The sequence below is a fragment of the Schistosoma haematobium genome, chromosome 3 (genome assembly GCF_000699445.3).
Source record: "Schistosoma haematobium chromosome 3, whole genome shotgun sequence".
Lineage (NCBI taxonomy): Eukaryota > Metazoa > Platyhelminthes > Trematoda > Strigeidida > Schistosomatidae > Schistosoma > Schistosoma haematobium.
In genome coordinates this window covers 26,664,428-26,677,371 of record NC_067198.1, presented here as the reverse complement: position 1 = coordinate 26,677,371, position 12,944 = coordinate 26,664,428, and the positions used below count along the sequence as shown (strand labels likewise).

The 12,944-nt window shown below is 40.0% G+C and overlaps 1 protein-coding gene across 1 annotated transcript in view; it reads left to right on the top strand.

Moving 5' to 3' along the window:
- Positions 1-12,944, top strand: part of MS3_00005388 (uncharacterized protein) — a 32,421-nt gene that overhangs the window by 13,056 nt on the left and 6,421 nt on the right. Inside the window, exons 2-3 of the mRNA XM_051213453.1 lie at positions 7,326-7,551; positions 10,616-10,803. Coding sequence (XP_051069438.1) covers positions 7,351-7,551; positions 10,616-10,803 — 389 coding nt within the window. The 5' untranslated portion in view covers positions 7,326-7,350. The remainder of the gene's footprint in view (positions 1-7,325; positions 7,552-10,615; positions 10,804-12,944) is intronic.

Here is a 12,944-nt window from a genome sequence, read left to right as displayed (position 1 = left end):
CGCGTTGTAGATCCGACCTTTTACAGCCAGACTAACATCACGAAGGCGCCAGAGGTGGCCCAGATTGGCATAAGCCGCTCTGGCTTTCACTATACGTGCATTGATCTCATCACTCACACCCCCACCAGCACTTATGCAGCTATCCAGATACACGAACTTCTCGACTACGTCTATCTGCTCACCATCCAGGGTGAGTACAGGATTGGAATCCTGCCAGTCTTGTAGAAGTACTTTGCACTTCGAAGGTGCAAAGCACATACCATACCTACGGACACTGATTGTCAACTGATTAAGTGCGGATTGCATGCCTTGGGCATTATCGCACAGTAAGACAATATCGTCCGCATACTCAAGGTCGAGAAGTCTTTCTCCAGGCAACAGATCCACACCACCGTTACTTACATTCATCAGAGCTGTTTCCAGAATGTCATCGATGGCAAAGTTGAAGAGGAATGGTGAGATTGGGCAACCCTGCCTAACCCCACTGCTCGAATGGAACAATGGAGAGAGGTGGTTGTATGCCCTCACTCTGCCTGAGGTGTTTTTATATAGGGCTTCTAGGATGTTAATAAACTTCTCAGGCACACCCTTCTTCAATAGACAATCCCAGAGAACAGTCCTGTCCAACGAATCGAAGGCAGCCCTGATGTCAAGAAACACTACGATTGTTGGCCTTTGAAAAGTATGGCGGTGTTCTAACATTTGGCGGAGGGTGAAGATATGATCAATACATCCTCGACCAGAACGAAACCCAGCCTGCTCCTCGCGAGTCAATCTTTCTCGGGTTTCGAACAACCTACGAAGTATGACGGAAGCCAATAGCTTGGACGCAATCGGAAGTAGACTTATCCCCGATAGTTGTTACAGGAACGACGTGAACCCTTTTTAAAGATAGGGACAACTATCGACTCATTCCATGACGTTGGTACACTCTCTAGTTCCCAAACCTTTGTAAACAACGTCGTCAATTCCTTAGACAAAAAGTCACCACCATCATTAAAAAGAGCCGGAGGTAAGTCATCTGGGCCAGGTGATTTGTAACGCTTCAAGAGTTGGAGTTCCTTGCGGACTTCTTCCTCGTTTGGTGCCGCCATTACTTACATCCATCGGAGCTGTTTCCAGAATGTCATCGATGGCAAAGTTGAAGAGGAATGGTGAGATTGGGCAACCTTGTCTAACCTCACTGCTTGAATGGAACAATGGAGAGAGGTGGTTGTATGCCCTCACTCTGCCTGAGGTGTTTGTATATAGGGCCTTTAGAATGTTAGTAAACAAATGATGATGAACCCTCTATGTCTATGTCTATGGAAATTACTTTTCTCGCTTCGAAAAACAATTCTGTAGACACTAACAAAATGCAGTCTTCTGACCACCTTAAACGACAATACAACCATGTTTGGGATCTGGTTCTCTCCCTGCAGACGTAAAATGTTACTTCAGGATTGGGTTGCGTCACCTCCCGAATTAATGATAGGGGATGAACTGGTTGGACACATTGACCGTTTCACTTATCTTGGTAGTCTCATCACCACTGAGGGTCTGGTGTCTAACGAAATCTTGGCAAGGATTTTAAAGGGCTTGATTGTCTTTTGTCAACTTGTGTCACTTGTGGAGTAGGCGAGATATCCGTCTCCCAACCAAAGAGCAAGTTTACTGTGCAGCAGTCCACTCCATTCTACTTTATGGATGTGAAACATGGTCATTAAGAGTAGAGGACATTTGTAGGTTACTGGTATTCGACCATAGGTGTATACGATTTTATTTATTTATTTATTTGAACACATAAATATTGGTACAAGAGGGTACCAAATATAGATGCGACACACAAAAAATGAGAATTTGGAGAGAAGGGAAAAAAGAAAGGTAAGGAGTGTTGAAAAAAAGAACAATAACGAACAGATTAGTGTAAGGTAGTGTAATAATAATAATGATAATGGGGGAAACAGACAGGTACAATCAGAAGAGATCTTTCGGTTAAGGAAGAAGCAACCACTTTTTATGAAGAAAGTAAAAGAAGGTTACAGCAGGATCGCCACTGGCTTCTATTCTGAGCCACATCTGATAACGTCTCTAGCCACTGTGTAGCACCATCTCTCAGACCCTAACCAGCGAGTCGTGAAGGACCAACAGAAGCCAGTCCTTTGCAGCTTTCTTTCATGCCACGACACCATGTCATGCACTGACCACCTCTCCGCTTCTTCCAACCAGTCCCAGAGTCGGCAAATAATGCACGCCGTGGAATCCTCTGGGACGACATTCGTAGCACATTTCCAAGCCACCGAAGTCGGTGTTTCAAGATGGTGACACCAATTGCATTATCATCTCTGTGCCCAAACACACGATGCCGAACCTCTGCATTTTTTTAAATTTTATTTTGAACACATAGATATTGGTACAAGGGGGCGCCAAATACATATGCGCCACAAAAATCTCATTCGATGTGTGTGGGCTGTAATACTTCCCGGGTGCCCAGACCGAAGCAGGTGGTTTTCTTAGGGGGCTACACCCCGAGCCTTTGACCTAAAGGTCTAATCCACAAGGCAGTGGAGCATCGTGATGAGATGCAGTCCCATGGTAGGCGATGACCAACGGTTGGTTCATACGCCGTTTGTTCCTTCAGGATACTGGAGCCCATGTGCACCATTGGTTTGGAATCCGGTTAAAGCGCGGGACATCCGCATTTCGTCCGCTCATTTTTGTGAACAACACCCCCGCGACGAGAAGGCAGTGAGTAGGACTTCCCTGGCAGAGGCTATATACGCGTGGCCATGTGAGGGCATTTCGAGAGCGAGGGCGGGTCCGCCTCACTCTCGGCCATACCAGGGCATTTGGGGGCTGTAGTGTCAGGAGTGAAATTCGAACCCACGCCCACAGAGTTGACTGCGAAGCATTGCTCGTGTATTTTGGGACCACGGTGTAAGCAATCCCTGGGTTAGGAATAGGGTCAGTCAGTAACAACGTAGAACTTCGTACGTACGTACATCAGTTCGAGTTGCCACACCACATTAACACACAGATGTAGTGGTCGATTCAAATCCCGTAGTAGTAGAGGTAGTAAGGGTATAAGCAGTAATCCGAAAGATTAGGGTTTGACGATGTTATTTAGAGAGTATAATCCAGTGAAATAAATTTGGGAAGAGAAAAAACAGACAAGGAGGAATCAGTAGATTAGAATTTGGGAGAACACAAAGAGTGTATGCACCTGCGCCATTGCAAACGATTTCGAGCCATGTCATTCAGGGTCTCTAACCATCGGTTGCTATCATCTCGCGGTCCCCAACCAGGTAGTCTACACCTACCAACATGGCTCAGTCCACTTGTCAGTGACTTCATGAACTTGTGCCATGTTTTGGTCTGGCCACCCCTAGCTTTCTTCCAACCTACTCCTATACCACTGAACATCGCACGTCGAGGCATTCGGTGGTTTGGCATGCGTAACATGTATCCCAGCCATCTCAACTGATGAAGTTTCACCACTTCATCAATCGATTTGCCATCCTTACCTAGTACCCGTTTCCTAACAACTGCGTTACTTACTCGATGGTCCCATGATATACGAGCAATGTTTCGAAGACACCTATGATCGAATACTAGTAACCTACGAATATCCCTTACTCTTACCGGCCATGTTTCGCTGCCATAAAGTAGGACGGAACGAACTGCTGTGCAGTAAACCCGTCCTTTGGTTGATAGACGGATATCTCGCCTACGCCATAAATGACGCAAGTTGGCAAAAGCTAATCGAGCCTTCTGTATCCGTGCTGAGATTTCGTCACACACCAGACCACAAGGGCTGATGAGACTTCCAAGATAAGTGGAGCGATCGACACGCTCAATTACTTCACTCCCTATCATCAGTTCGGGTGTCAATGCAACCTAATCCTGAAGCAACATTTTGCATTTCGAGGGGGAGAATCGCATCCCGAACATGCTTGCATTGTTGCTTAGAGTGGTCAGAAGACTCTGCATTTTGTCAGCGTCTTCACCAAATAGAACTGTGTCATCGGCATATTCTAGGTCAGAAAGTGAATCTCCCGATAGAAGTTCAACCCCTGGAAATTTAGATGAGGAAATTTTCATCTCCAAAAGTACGTCGACGACAAAGTTAAACAAAAATGGAGAGAGTGGACAACCCTGACGAACACCACTTGAGGTAATCAATTCTGATGACAGTTCGCCATAAGCTCTCACTCTACCAGTTGTGTTCGAGTAGACAGCCTTTATAAGGTTAATGTACTTCTTTGGTACTCCTTTCAGTGACAAACACTGCCATAGAACCTCACGATCAACAGAGTCGATGCCGTCTTAAGGTCAAGAAATACTACCATTGTGGGGCGTCTGAATGTGTGTCTGTGTTCTAGAACCTGACGTAGTGTGAATATTTGATCTATACAACCACGTCTAGGTCGAAAACCGGCCTGGTTTTCTCTAATCTGCTCTTCACGAGCTTTAATTAGGCGTCGAAGTATTATTGAAGCTAATATTTTAGACACTATATTAGTCAAACTGATTCCTCTGTGATTGTCACAAGAGGACTTTTGTCCCTTCTTATAGACTGGCACAATCAATGATTGAGTCCAGTCAGATGGGATTACGTCCAGTTCCCAAATTCTACCTAAGACCTCAGTTAATCTCATTGCTAATACTGGACAACCATCCTTAAAAATCTCAGGAGTAAACCTGTCAGGGCCTGCTGCTCTCCCTCGCTTCAGATTTCCTATGGCTTTTTCAACTTCGTAAAGCGACGGAGGACCTACATTAACTTGCCATTCAGGTTGACTGGAGATCGTGGGAAACCGAAGTGTGGCTGAAGTCCAGTTGAACTGATCCCTAAAGTGTTCTGCCCATCGATCCAATCTCCTGGATTGAGAATGTATAATATGTCCATCTTTCTCTGAGAGTGTTTCGCTGACAGTCGGTTTCCTAATACCGGTTTCCTTAACAAGTCTGAACAATTGTCTGCTATTACCTATTGCCTCTGCCTTTTCCATCTCTCTTGCTTTCGCTACCCACCACGGTTCACGATCATTGCGTAGACTTCTTGTCAGCTTGCGCTTAAGCTGACTCCGCTCTTCATTATGTTCAGAGCCAGGTGGAATGAGTTTCCGAGCATCTATCAGTGCGATAGATGCTGCTGAGATCCAGTGTTGCTCCCTAACCTTCTGGTTTACCTTACTAGCAGATATCACTGGTGTTTCCACAGCTTTTCGGATATCATTCCATGCTGCCTCGGGGTGGGCATCACATACATGGCTGCCTAACTTTTCCTAGTTGTTCCTGAAATATACTCTTAGCTTGACTATCATTAAGTAGGCCCCTAAGAGGTTTCTTTATAGCGTCTTTCCTACGTCCAGTAGGACGCAGACAGATACGCGCTCGTGCTAGAGCATGATCTGAATCTAAGCATGTGCTCCAGAATGGGTGACAGTCTTCTGTCGAACCCCTCCATCGGTGGCTGATAGCGATGTGATCTATTTGGGTCCAACGTTGGGACGAATTAGGGGGTCGCCATGTTAAAAGATGTTTTTCCTTATGCTTAAAGTTAGTATTTGTAAGAAACAGGCAGTTATCTGAGCATAGCTGCAACAGATGGTCACCATTATCTGTTTTTTGAGCCACGACGATGGAAGATCCACCCAGGTGTCTTTCCCTTTCACTTAGTTTACCTACTTGAGCATTAAAGTCACCAGCCACTATTACTACATCAGAGCGCCTAGCTTTTCGGAGGTCGGAGAGCTTTCTGTAAAACTCATCTTTTACATCATCTGCGCTACAGTCGGTGGGAGAATAGGCAGAGACGACGAGTGTCCCTATCTTTTCGGATCCTTACTGTTCCGTTTAGTCGGACAGCGCACAAACGACTGTCTACTGGGATCCACTCTAAGAGAGCTAGTTCTGCCCTAGGACTCAATGCTATACCTACGCCGACGAGGCCACGGGAAGCAGAATCTGGGCTTCCAGATACACGAAGTGTGAGTCGAGTCGGTTCTTTATTTTGGCATGGTGAGGTCAAATGAATGACGCTACTCGGATCCTGTATGCGCGTTTCGGAGACGCAGCACACATCGATGGTGCGGGATTCTAAAGTCTTAGCTAAGGAAGCCTGCTGTCCTATTTGGCACAGTGTTCGGACGTTAAAAGCTCCTACGTGTAGTTTAGAGCGTGGTTTCAGGAGACCAGGAATAACGTTCCGCGTACTCAAATCGTTTGCCCTAGCAGTGTGAGGTGATAAAGAGACATGAGGAGGGTTAGCCATGGAGATAAAAGAGGTATTAGGAGATGTAGGAAGGATTTGAATGTGACCAACCTGGTCTCGTGTGCTGTTACGGGTAAAGACAGGAAATTGGTTTATGAGGTTGTAAATCCTCATGTGTTACATATGCCCAAACACCGCTTACCTTGACGGGCATTTTTCTGATGTAGCAGGTTGGAAAAAAGACGGTGCTAGTCCATAGAGACATTGACTATTGGATTGAGTCATGTTAATAGGTATAGAATACCTGGTTGGGGCTCTCGTGATTATCATAACCAATTGTTAGAGACTTTGACTGATAGCTCAAAATCGTTTGCAATGTCGCAGGTGCATCCATTCTTTGTCTATCCCCAAATTCTGATATTTTAAAAACATAATTTTTTGTCTTTATCTCACTAATTTATATTTTCCTTTCGAGTAGTATTTTCGAGACTTAATCTTTCTTGTTAACACTTATACTGTTACTATCTCTAGTATTGTTGGATTTGGCCCGACGTCTCTTCGTGCCAATGGGCTGTGGCAACTTGAACCAATGTACATACGTACAGGTTCTACGTTGTTACTGACTGAAATTCACTGATTCTTCGTAACCTTTTATGTGAATTTTTATGGGTTGTTTTCCTACCAGAAAATTAATCGATTTTGTTTTCGTTCCTCAACACTACTGGTATCATTTTTCTATGATTTCTCCCTCTTTATGTTGATGTGGACTCTGACAAATTGGGTTTTTGTTTTTCTATTTCATAATCCAACTTTGCTTTATATTCGTTATACAAAACTGTGTTATCGATTAGCCTGTTTGAGAAAAATGACTTCCCAAAGGGTTGTTGTTGAGTGATTTCGATTTCATCTTTTGATTATTCAATATTCATCTCGTAAACGACCTACATCATCAAATTATAAAGCATTAATTCTGAGAATTTGTGATCACGAATCAACCCACTTTATTATCCTAAAAGCAGATTGATAAGTAATACATGTTTTCGATTCACCTTACTAAACAAGTGATGTGTACTGATGAATAGCTTGTACTACTTTAATTTTGCTTTTTTTAAAAAAAATTTTTTTCCAGATAACAATTATTTAATGCACAAGCAATGAATCAGCTACCAATTTTTCATAATATCAGATTTTGTTTACTCGGTCGCACAGGACAGTCGATCAGGTTTCGCTATGTTCCTGATCCGGGTACGCTTGAACAGCGTTTATTTCGAGAGGTCACAAAGCCCGTTATACCACCTATTAATGTGAATCCAGTCGAACAGCGTCTGCGCAGACAAGAAGAAAATAGACTACGTGTGAGCGATTACAACTTTCTCTTATGACGCTAAACTTCGAAACTTTGAGTTATGTACTTTTCCAACGGTGACTTTCGAAAAATATTACTAATTCGTATGATGGACGTACGCTATGTCTCTTTCAGGGAGCTTGGTTAGCCTTTCCACTTTTCTTCTTTATCTCTATGCGACAGTAAATATTTTGGTTAGTCTTTAACCGTGTTTGCTGATAGTTGATACTCATTTATTTAGTCCGAGATACACCACAAATTCGAAATCTAATTCTGAACAACTAAGCTGTCTTTAATAGTCACGAATGATCCCCTGAAGTATTCTGGATTATTTCTACACCTAAGCAATCCTCATATAACGAAGGGAAGCAACTGACTATTGTAATGTGTTCAAAGATGTATCTTTAACCAATCTTTTAGTCACTAAATTTAAAATCACAACTCATAGGGTTCAAATACCCTTTCTGATCTGGTCTTGTTAGCTATATACCATTCATCATCAACATGATAAACAGCTAATACTTCTCACAACACGGTTTTTAGGTTGCATTAACTGAAACATTTTACAATATTTATGGCATTCCTCTCACCCTCTACGTGTGTGTTTCAGCATAATTCTGAGATCCTAAGTGTTGTTCCTTGGATTCCTCTATTAGACTTGACCTTGTGCAGTGGTAATGCTGTCCAAATGTTTAAGAATAGATACAGGATTTATGTTGCCCAAGTAATCAGAAAAATAGGTCATATCGACCATATTGTTACTCTCCATTAAGCTCTAGAATATGGCCATATTTTCAGGAGTGTCACAGGAGTCACATCCCATAGATCTGAAGATTCGCTGTGTTGGTTGAGACATCCAATAAAATTTGTTTGCCACCTACTTTCTTATCACACCATAGTAGGCGTTATTTCAGAGATTATGCAAGATGTAGTTTAATTTGAATTTGTGTTTGTTTTATCTCCGGAGGATCGATCTTCTCAATTTCATCGGTTTTTTGAACTGAAATCCTTCACCTTTAGTTTTTCTCTATCACTGTAACTACTGTTATATCAATTTACTTAATATGCATTTTGTTAGCCTCTCACTGGACTGATGTTGTGTAATGACCGAGGTTGACGTATATTTCTGTCAGGTCCTATATTGTTTATAACCAACCGACGAATTTATATTTCCGTTGATGGTTGCGCACTCGACAGTCGATGTGTCATCTATCCTCAGTTGCTCTTATTTATAAAGTTATTTGGGTTAATCAGACTAAAGACTTATTCTCTTTTTTACTTCATGTAAATGTAACGAACACTTTCATATATGAAGACCTTTTTCTGGATTTTTTTTCATTCTTTTTATATGTCTCACTTATAATTGGGGTAACTTGATTTAGCACATCATATTACTAAATTTAAACTTAATTCAACTATCTAAATTGTAAATACCTACTTGGATTGTTCATTATATGCTACATTTTCACCATCATATTTGTCATTCACATAAATAGAAACAATGTAAAACCTAGCACAAATGTTAATCGGTCCAAGTTATCATATGTCATGTAGTAAAATATAACTCTAAAAATGATATAAAGGAACCAAGAAAATAAGGTAAATTAAATTATTGAGGGAATAAAACGTATTCAATAAAAAAATGTCCAATTAAATATAAGGTCTATTTGTATATGCCACACTGCTGTTACTTTGTGGCCGGGTTATTACATGTCTGCATTTCTTTTCTGAAGCTCTCTTTTGTTCATCTTCAAGGAAAACTATTGCTCCATACATACCTTGAATCAGTCGAGACCTCATAGATTATGATTACGTGTCAATCTCATTCACTTGCGATTTACGTTTTTTTCTTCAGACACTATGTTAATTTGATCTAGGCAATAAATAGGATTAGATAACACATGTCTGATCTTTATTCCTTATTCAGTTAATCTCTCTCAAATATTTTTAACCGTCGGGTGTTTTCCACACTCAATGACCACATTCCTTAGTTGTTAGATTGAACTACTAAACGATAAATTATCTCTTTTTAAACGCATTCAAATATTGTCTTTATCACAAGTAGTGTAATTTGACAAATTAAGAGATTTTGTTATTCACTAACTTATTCGGAGCTGATAGGATTTTCAAATCACTCATAATCACTGGTTACATAATACTTACAACTTACCAACTCTGCAAACAGCTTGTAATTTCCTGTTTGGGAGTTTTAACACACCTTACCACATGTACTAGACATCGATGATACTGTTTATTCGTAGAGTAATATCTTGAGTACTTATTAATTTTCCTGTTATAAGTTATATAGGACCATTAGCGTTAGAAATCTTTACAGTTGTTTCTTCTCAAATCATGATAAAAGTAGTGGAATTTTTGAATTAGAAGCCATAGCATGAGTGTTAAAATTAATAAGATGCACAACAAAATAGTCGAATTAAACGTAGTATCCACACCTGTAGAGTTATTATAGAGAATTTGTTTGCAAGCAATGAATAAATTAAAAAAGACTGCTCTTGAATCTTATTATTCAAAAAAGTTTATCTTAAAGTTTAATCTAAATCAAAATTCTCAGTGTTCGTTAAGGCTGTTTACTTTTTTTCATTTTTATTTGTAATCTTTGGTGTTCTTCTGGAGGCGATACTTTCTTCGTTTAGGCTTTTAGGGATTGACCTCGTATCTGTAAACCCACTCATCGTGTATAATAGTATTGTTTTATATCAATGTTGTTCTATATAAATATCTCCTGTTTTGTCATGTAATAATGGGGTTTGTTCGCAATTCGTCTAGTTCTACCAGTGATGGAATAATGACTTAAAGTTTGAAGGATTTGACTTGCGGTCGTCAGGTTGTAAATCAGAATCCTGTTCTACGTACTTGTAATTAATCAACCTTGAGTTGCATCGTTACTCCCTCTACACATTCGACATGCGATTTAAAGCTAAACACATAACCATATGGTTGACTAATAGGTGACATCAGTAAGATTAGTACTCTTGTATTCTCAATTTTAAGCACTTTTCTAATACTAGTCTCAGTTTATCATTATTATTGTTATTAAATGTACATTTGTTTAGCAAGAAAATAATCCATACCGAAAATTTCTGATTGAGAGAGCCAAAGAAGATTTTTTGAAGCCGATGAATAATAATATGGTATTAGTTTTTCAACAGTTGTGTCATAAAGCTCGTGAAATGGTGCCTGTAAAAAATAAATTATTTTTAAAGGATATGCATTTCAAAGGATTCCCATTATCTATTTTAAGGTCGGTTCTGTTTTTTTTTATTTCGAAAAAATGTCTGTTTTCGAAAATAATATTGAAGAGGTATGTAGTTAATGATAACAATAAGTAGTGGAAAAATATTGTACTACACCCGATGAAGTACAGTGTTACATGAAGGGTGATTGTATTATACGAAAGTGTCATACTTATGTAAAAGAATACATGAATATCGCAAAGGCGCGGACAAAAATGGAAACGTTAGCATGCGAATATGAGCAAATTAATGAGCGGACAGAAATTTAACATGCACTTATGTTGTGACTCTGTGAACGATAAAATATCAAGTTTGTATGGGCAATTCGAAATATCGTAAAAACAGTAATAAATCGTTAGTGGGTATGACAGCGAAATAAATCGTGAAAATACGTAGAGTAGAATATGACAGAAATTGGTCTGTGATGCTGACAGAATAGTGATATATAAACATATTCTGATGAGCCTCAGTAAAGTAGATAACGTCGATTAGCGATGAGTGGATTCGAATTTAAATACGTAAAGTTCCCGTTTGTAGGATAAGAATAGTCAAGCCGTGAAATAATAACTTCATCGACAGGTGATATTCGTTGCTGTACTGGAATTGATAATAATCATAAAATGTGAAGTCAGTGTACGTTGTCATTTGCGTTATGACAGATGCATCGAGTTATCGTTAAATACGTATTAGTAGAATGACCAGAGTAACAGAATAGTGACTGAGGAGACGAGATACGTAGAGTCGTATTCCTTTTTTTGGTCGTGAAGCCTAGAGCGGTTTGCGTGGTTTAACGGAGATGCGCTCGACCTCGCTTGTTACAAAACCGTACTAAGGCATGATAAAAATACCAATTCATATGATTAGCGACGGTGGCGTATGAGATGGACAAGACTGTATCTTTGATAGACCAGCTCTAAACTCTATGTTCTGGTATACAGTGCGATGGGAATAGAATAGTAATTGCAATACTCGAATAATGTTTTTGGGTGATGAATGATGCGGCATGTGGTTATACATGTGGACGAATAGATAAGATGAACATAATCGTTACTAATCAGCTAGCAGATTTAAAGGCATCCATACACATAATAAGAGGCAATAACGAAATGAACAATGTGTGGTATGATAACATGAAAATGACCTCGACTAAGTGAATGAATGTAATAATAGGCCAAAAATGACATGAAAAAATTGGAACGAACTCACTTAAAGCAGGTTAATTTTTACGTTATTGAATAATAAAAATATAGTTCAGTGAGTCTCGAATGTCATAACGTGGAGTGTAATGTTCATAAAATTATAATTTGATGGTTGAGTGGTGCAATTGCATGAATGTCATGATTTAATGTCAGCACGAACAAAAAGAATAATCCCACATTCGGTCATGACATGACAATAATGTAATAATAAGCATATGCTGATAATCTGAATCATAATGGAACAACCCACAAATGGATCAATGAGAATAGTTGACATGAGAACAAAGTATCGATAAGATAATACGAATTGTGCATGTTCATGTCGTGCTGCACAGGCTTTGCTGAGTGCATCGGATTAGAGATTGCACTGACTTCGTTGAATTTGTTCGTCGAAAGTATAGAGTACAGAAGTTTCCTCATCGACGTAGCTTACTGCGTTGAGTTCGGCGGCGGCAGGCTCACCACTTTTGTGGGGCCCTTTATTTCGTCGTCATTTAAATCAGATGGTGTTTGTTAACGGGCTCTTCACTTTAGTGGCCCGGGATCTGACTTCAACTAGATCGTATGAAAGTTTTTTGTCGCCTATCCTTGTATATAATCATCGACTAAAATCGCGTTAGTCAATAACGGAATTAAATAAGTCAAATAACGAGAACGGGCTTTTAAATATATATTTTGTATGTGGAGCAAATGGAATAGAAGGAAACGAAACGACGCGCAGTGGAGATGGCGGGTAAGCCAACTTCATTTAACCAAGCATTTATCAATATTTATAGTCACACAAAAATATGGTCACAGACGTGTGGTGAGTAATGGGATAAGAAGTGTACACACATATATGCGCTCATATAAAACCAGTCAAGATTGATAAGCAAATACTTAACAAGGTCAAAATATGACACAAGTAGAATGAATAGATTGGCCTGTCTGAAAGCCAGAATAAAGTATAT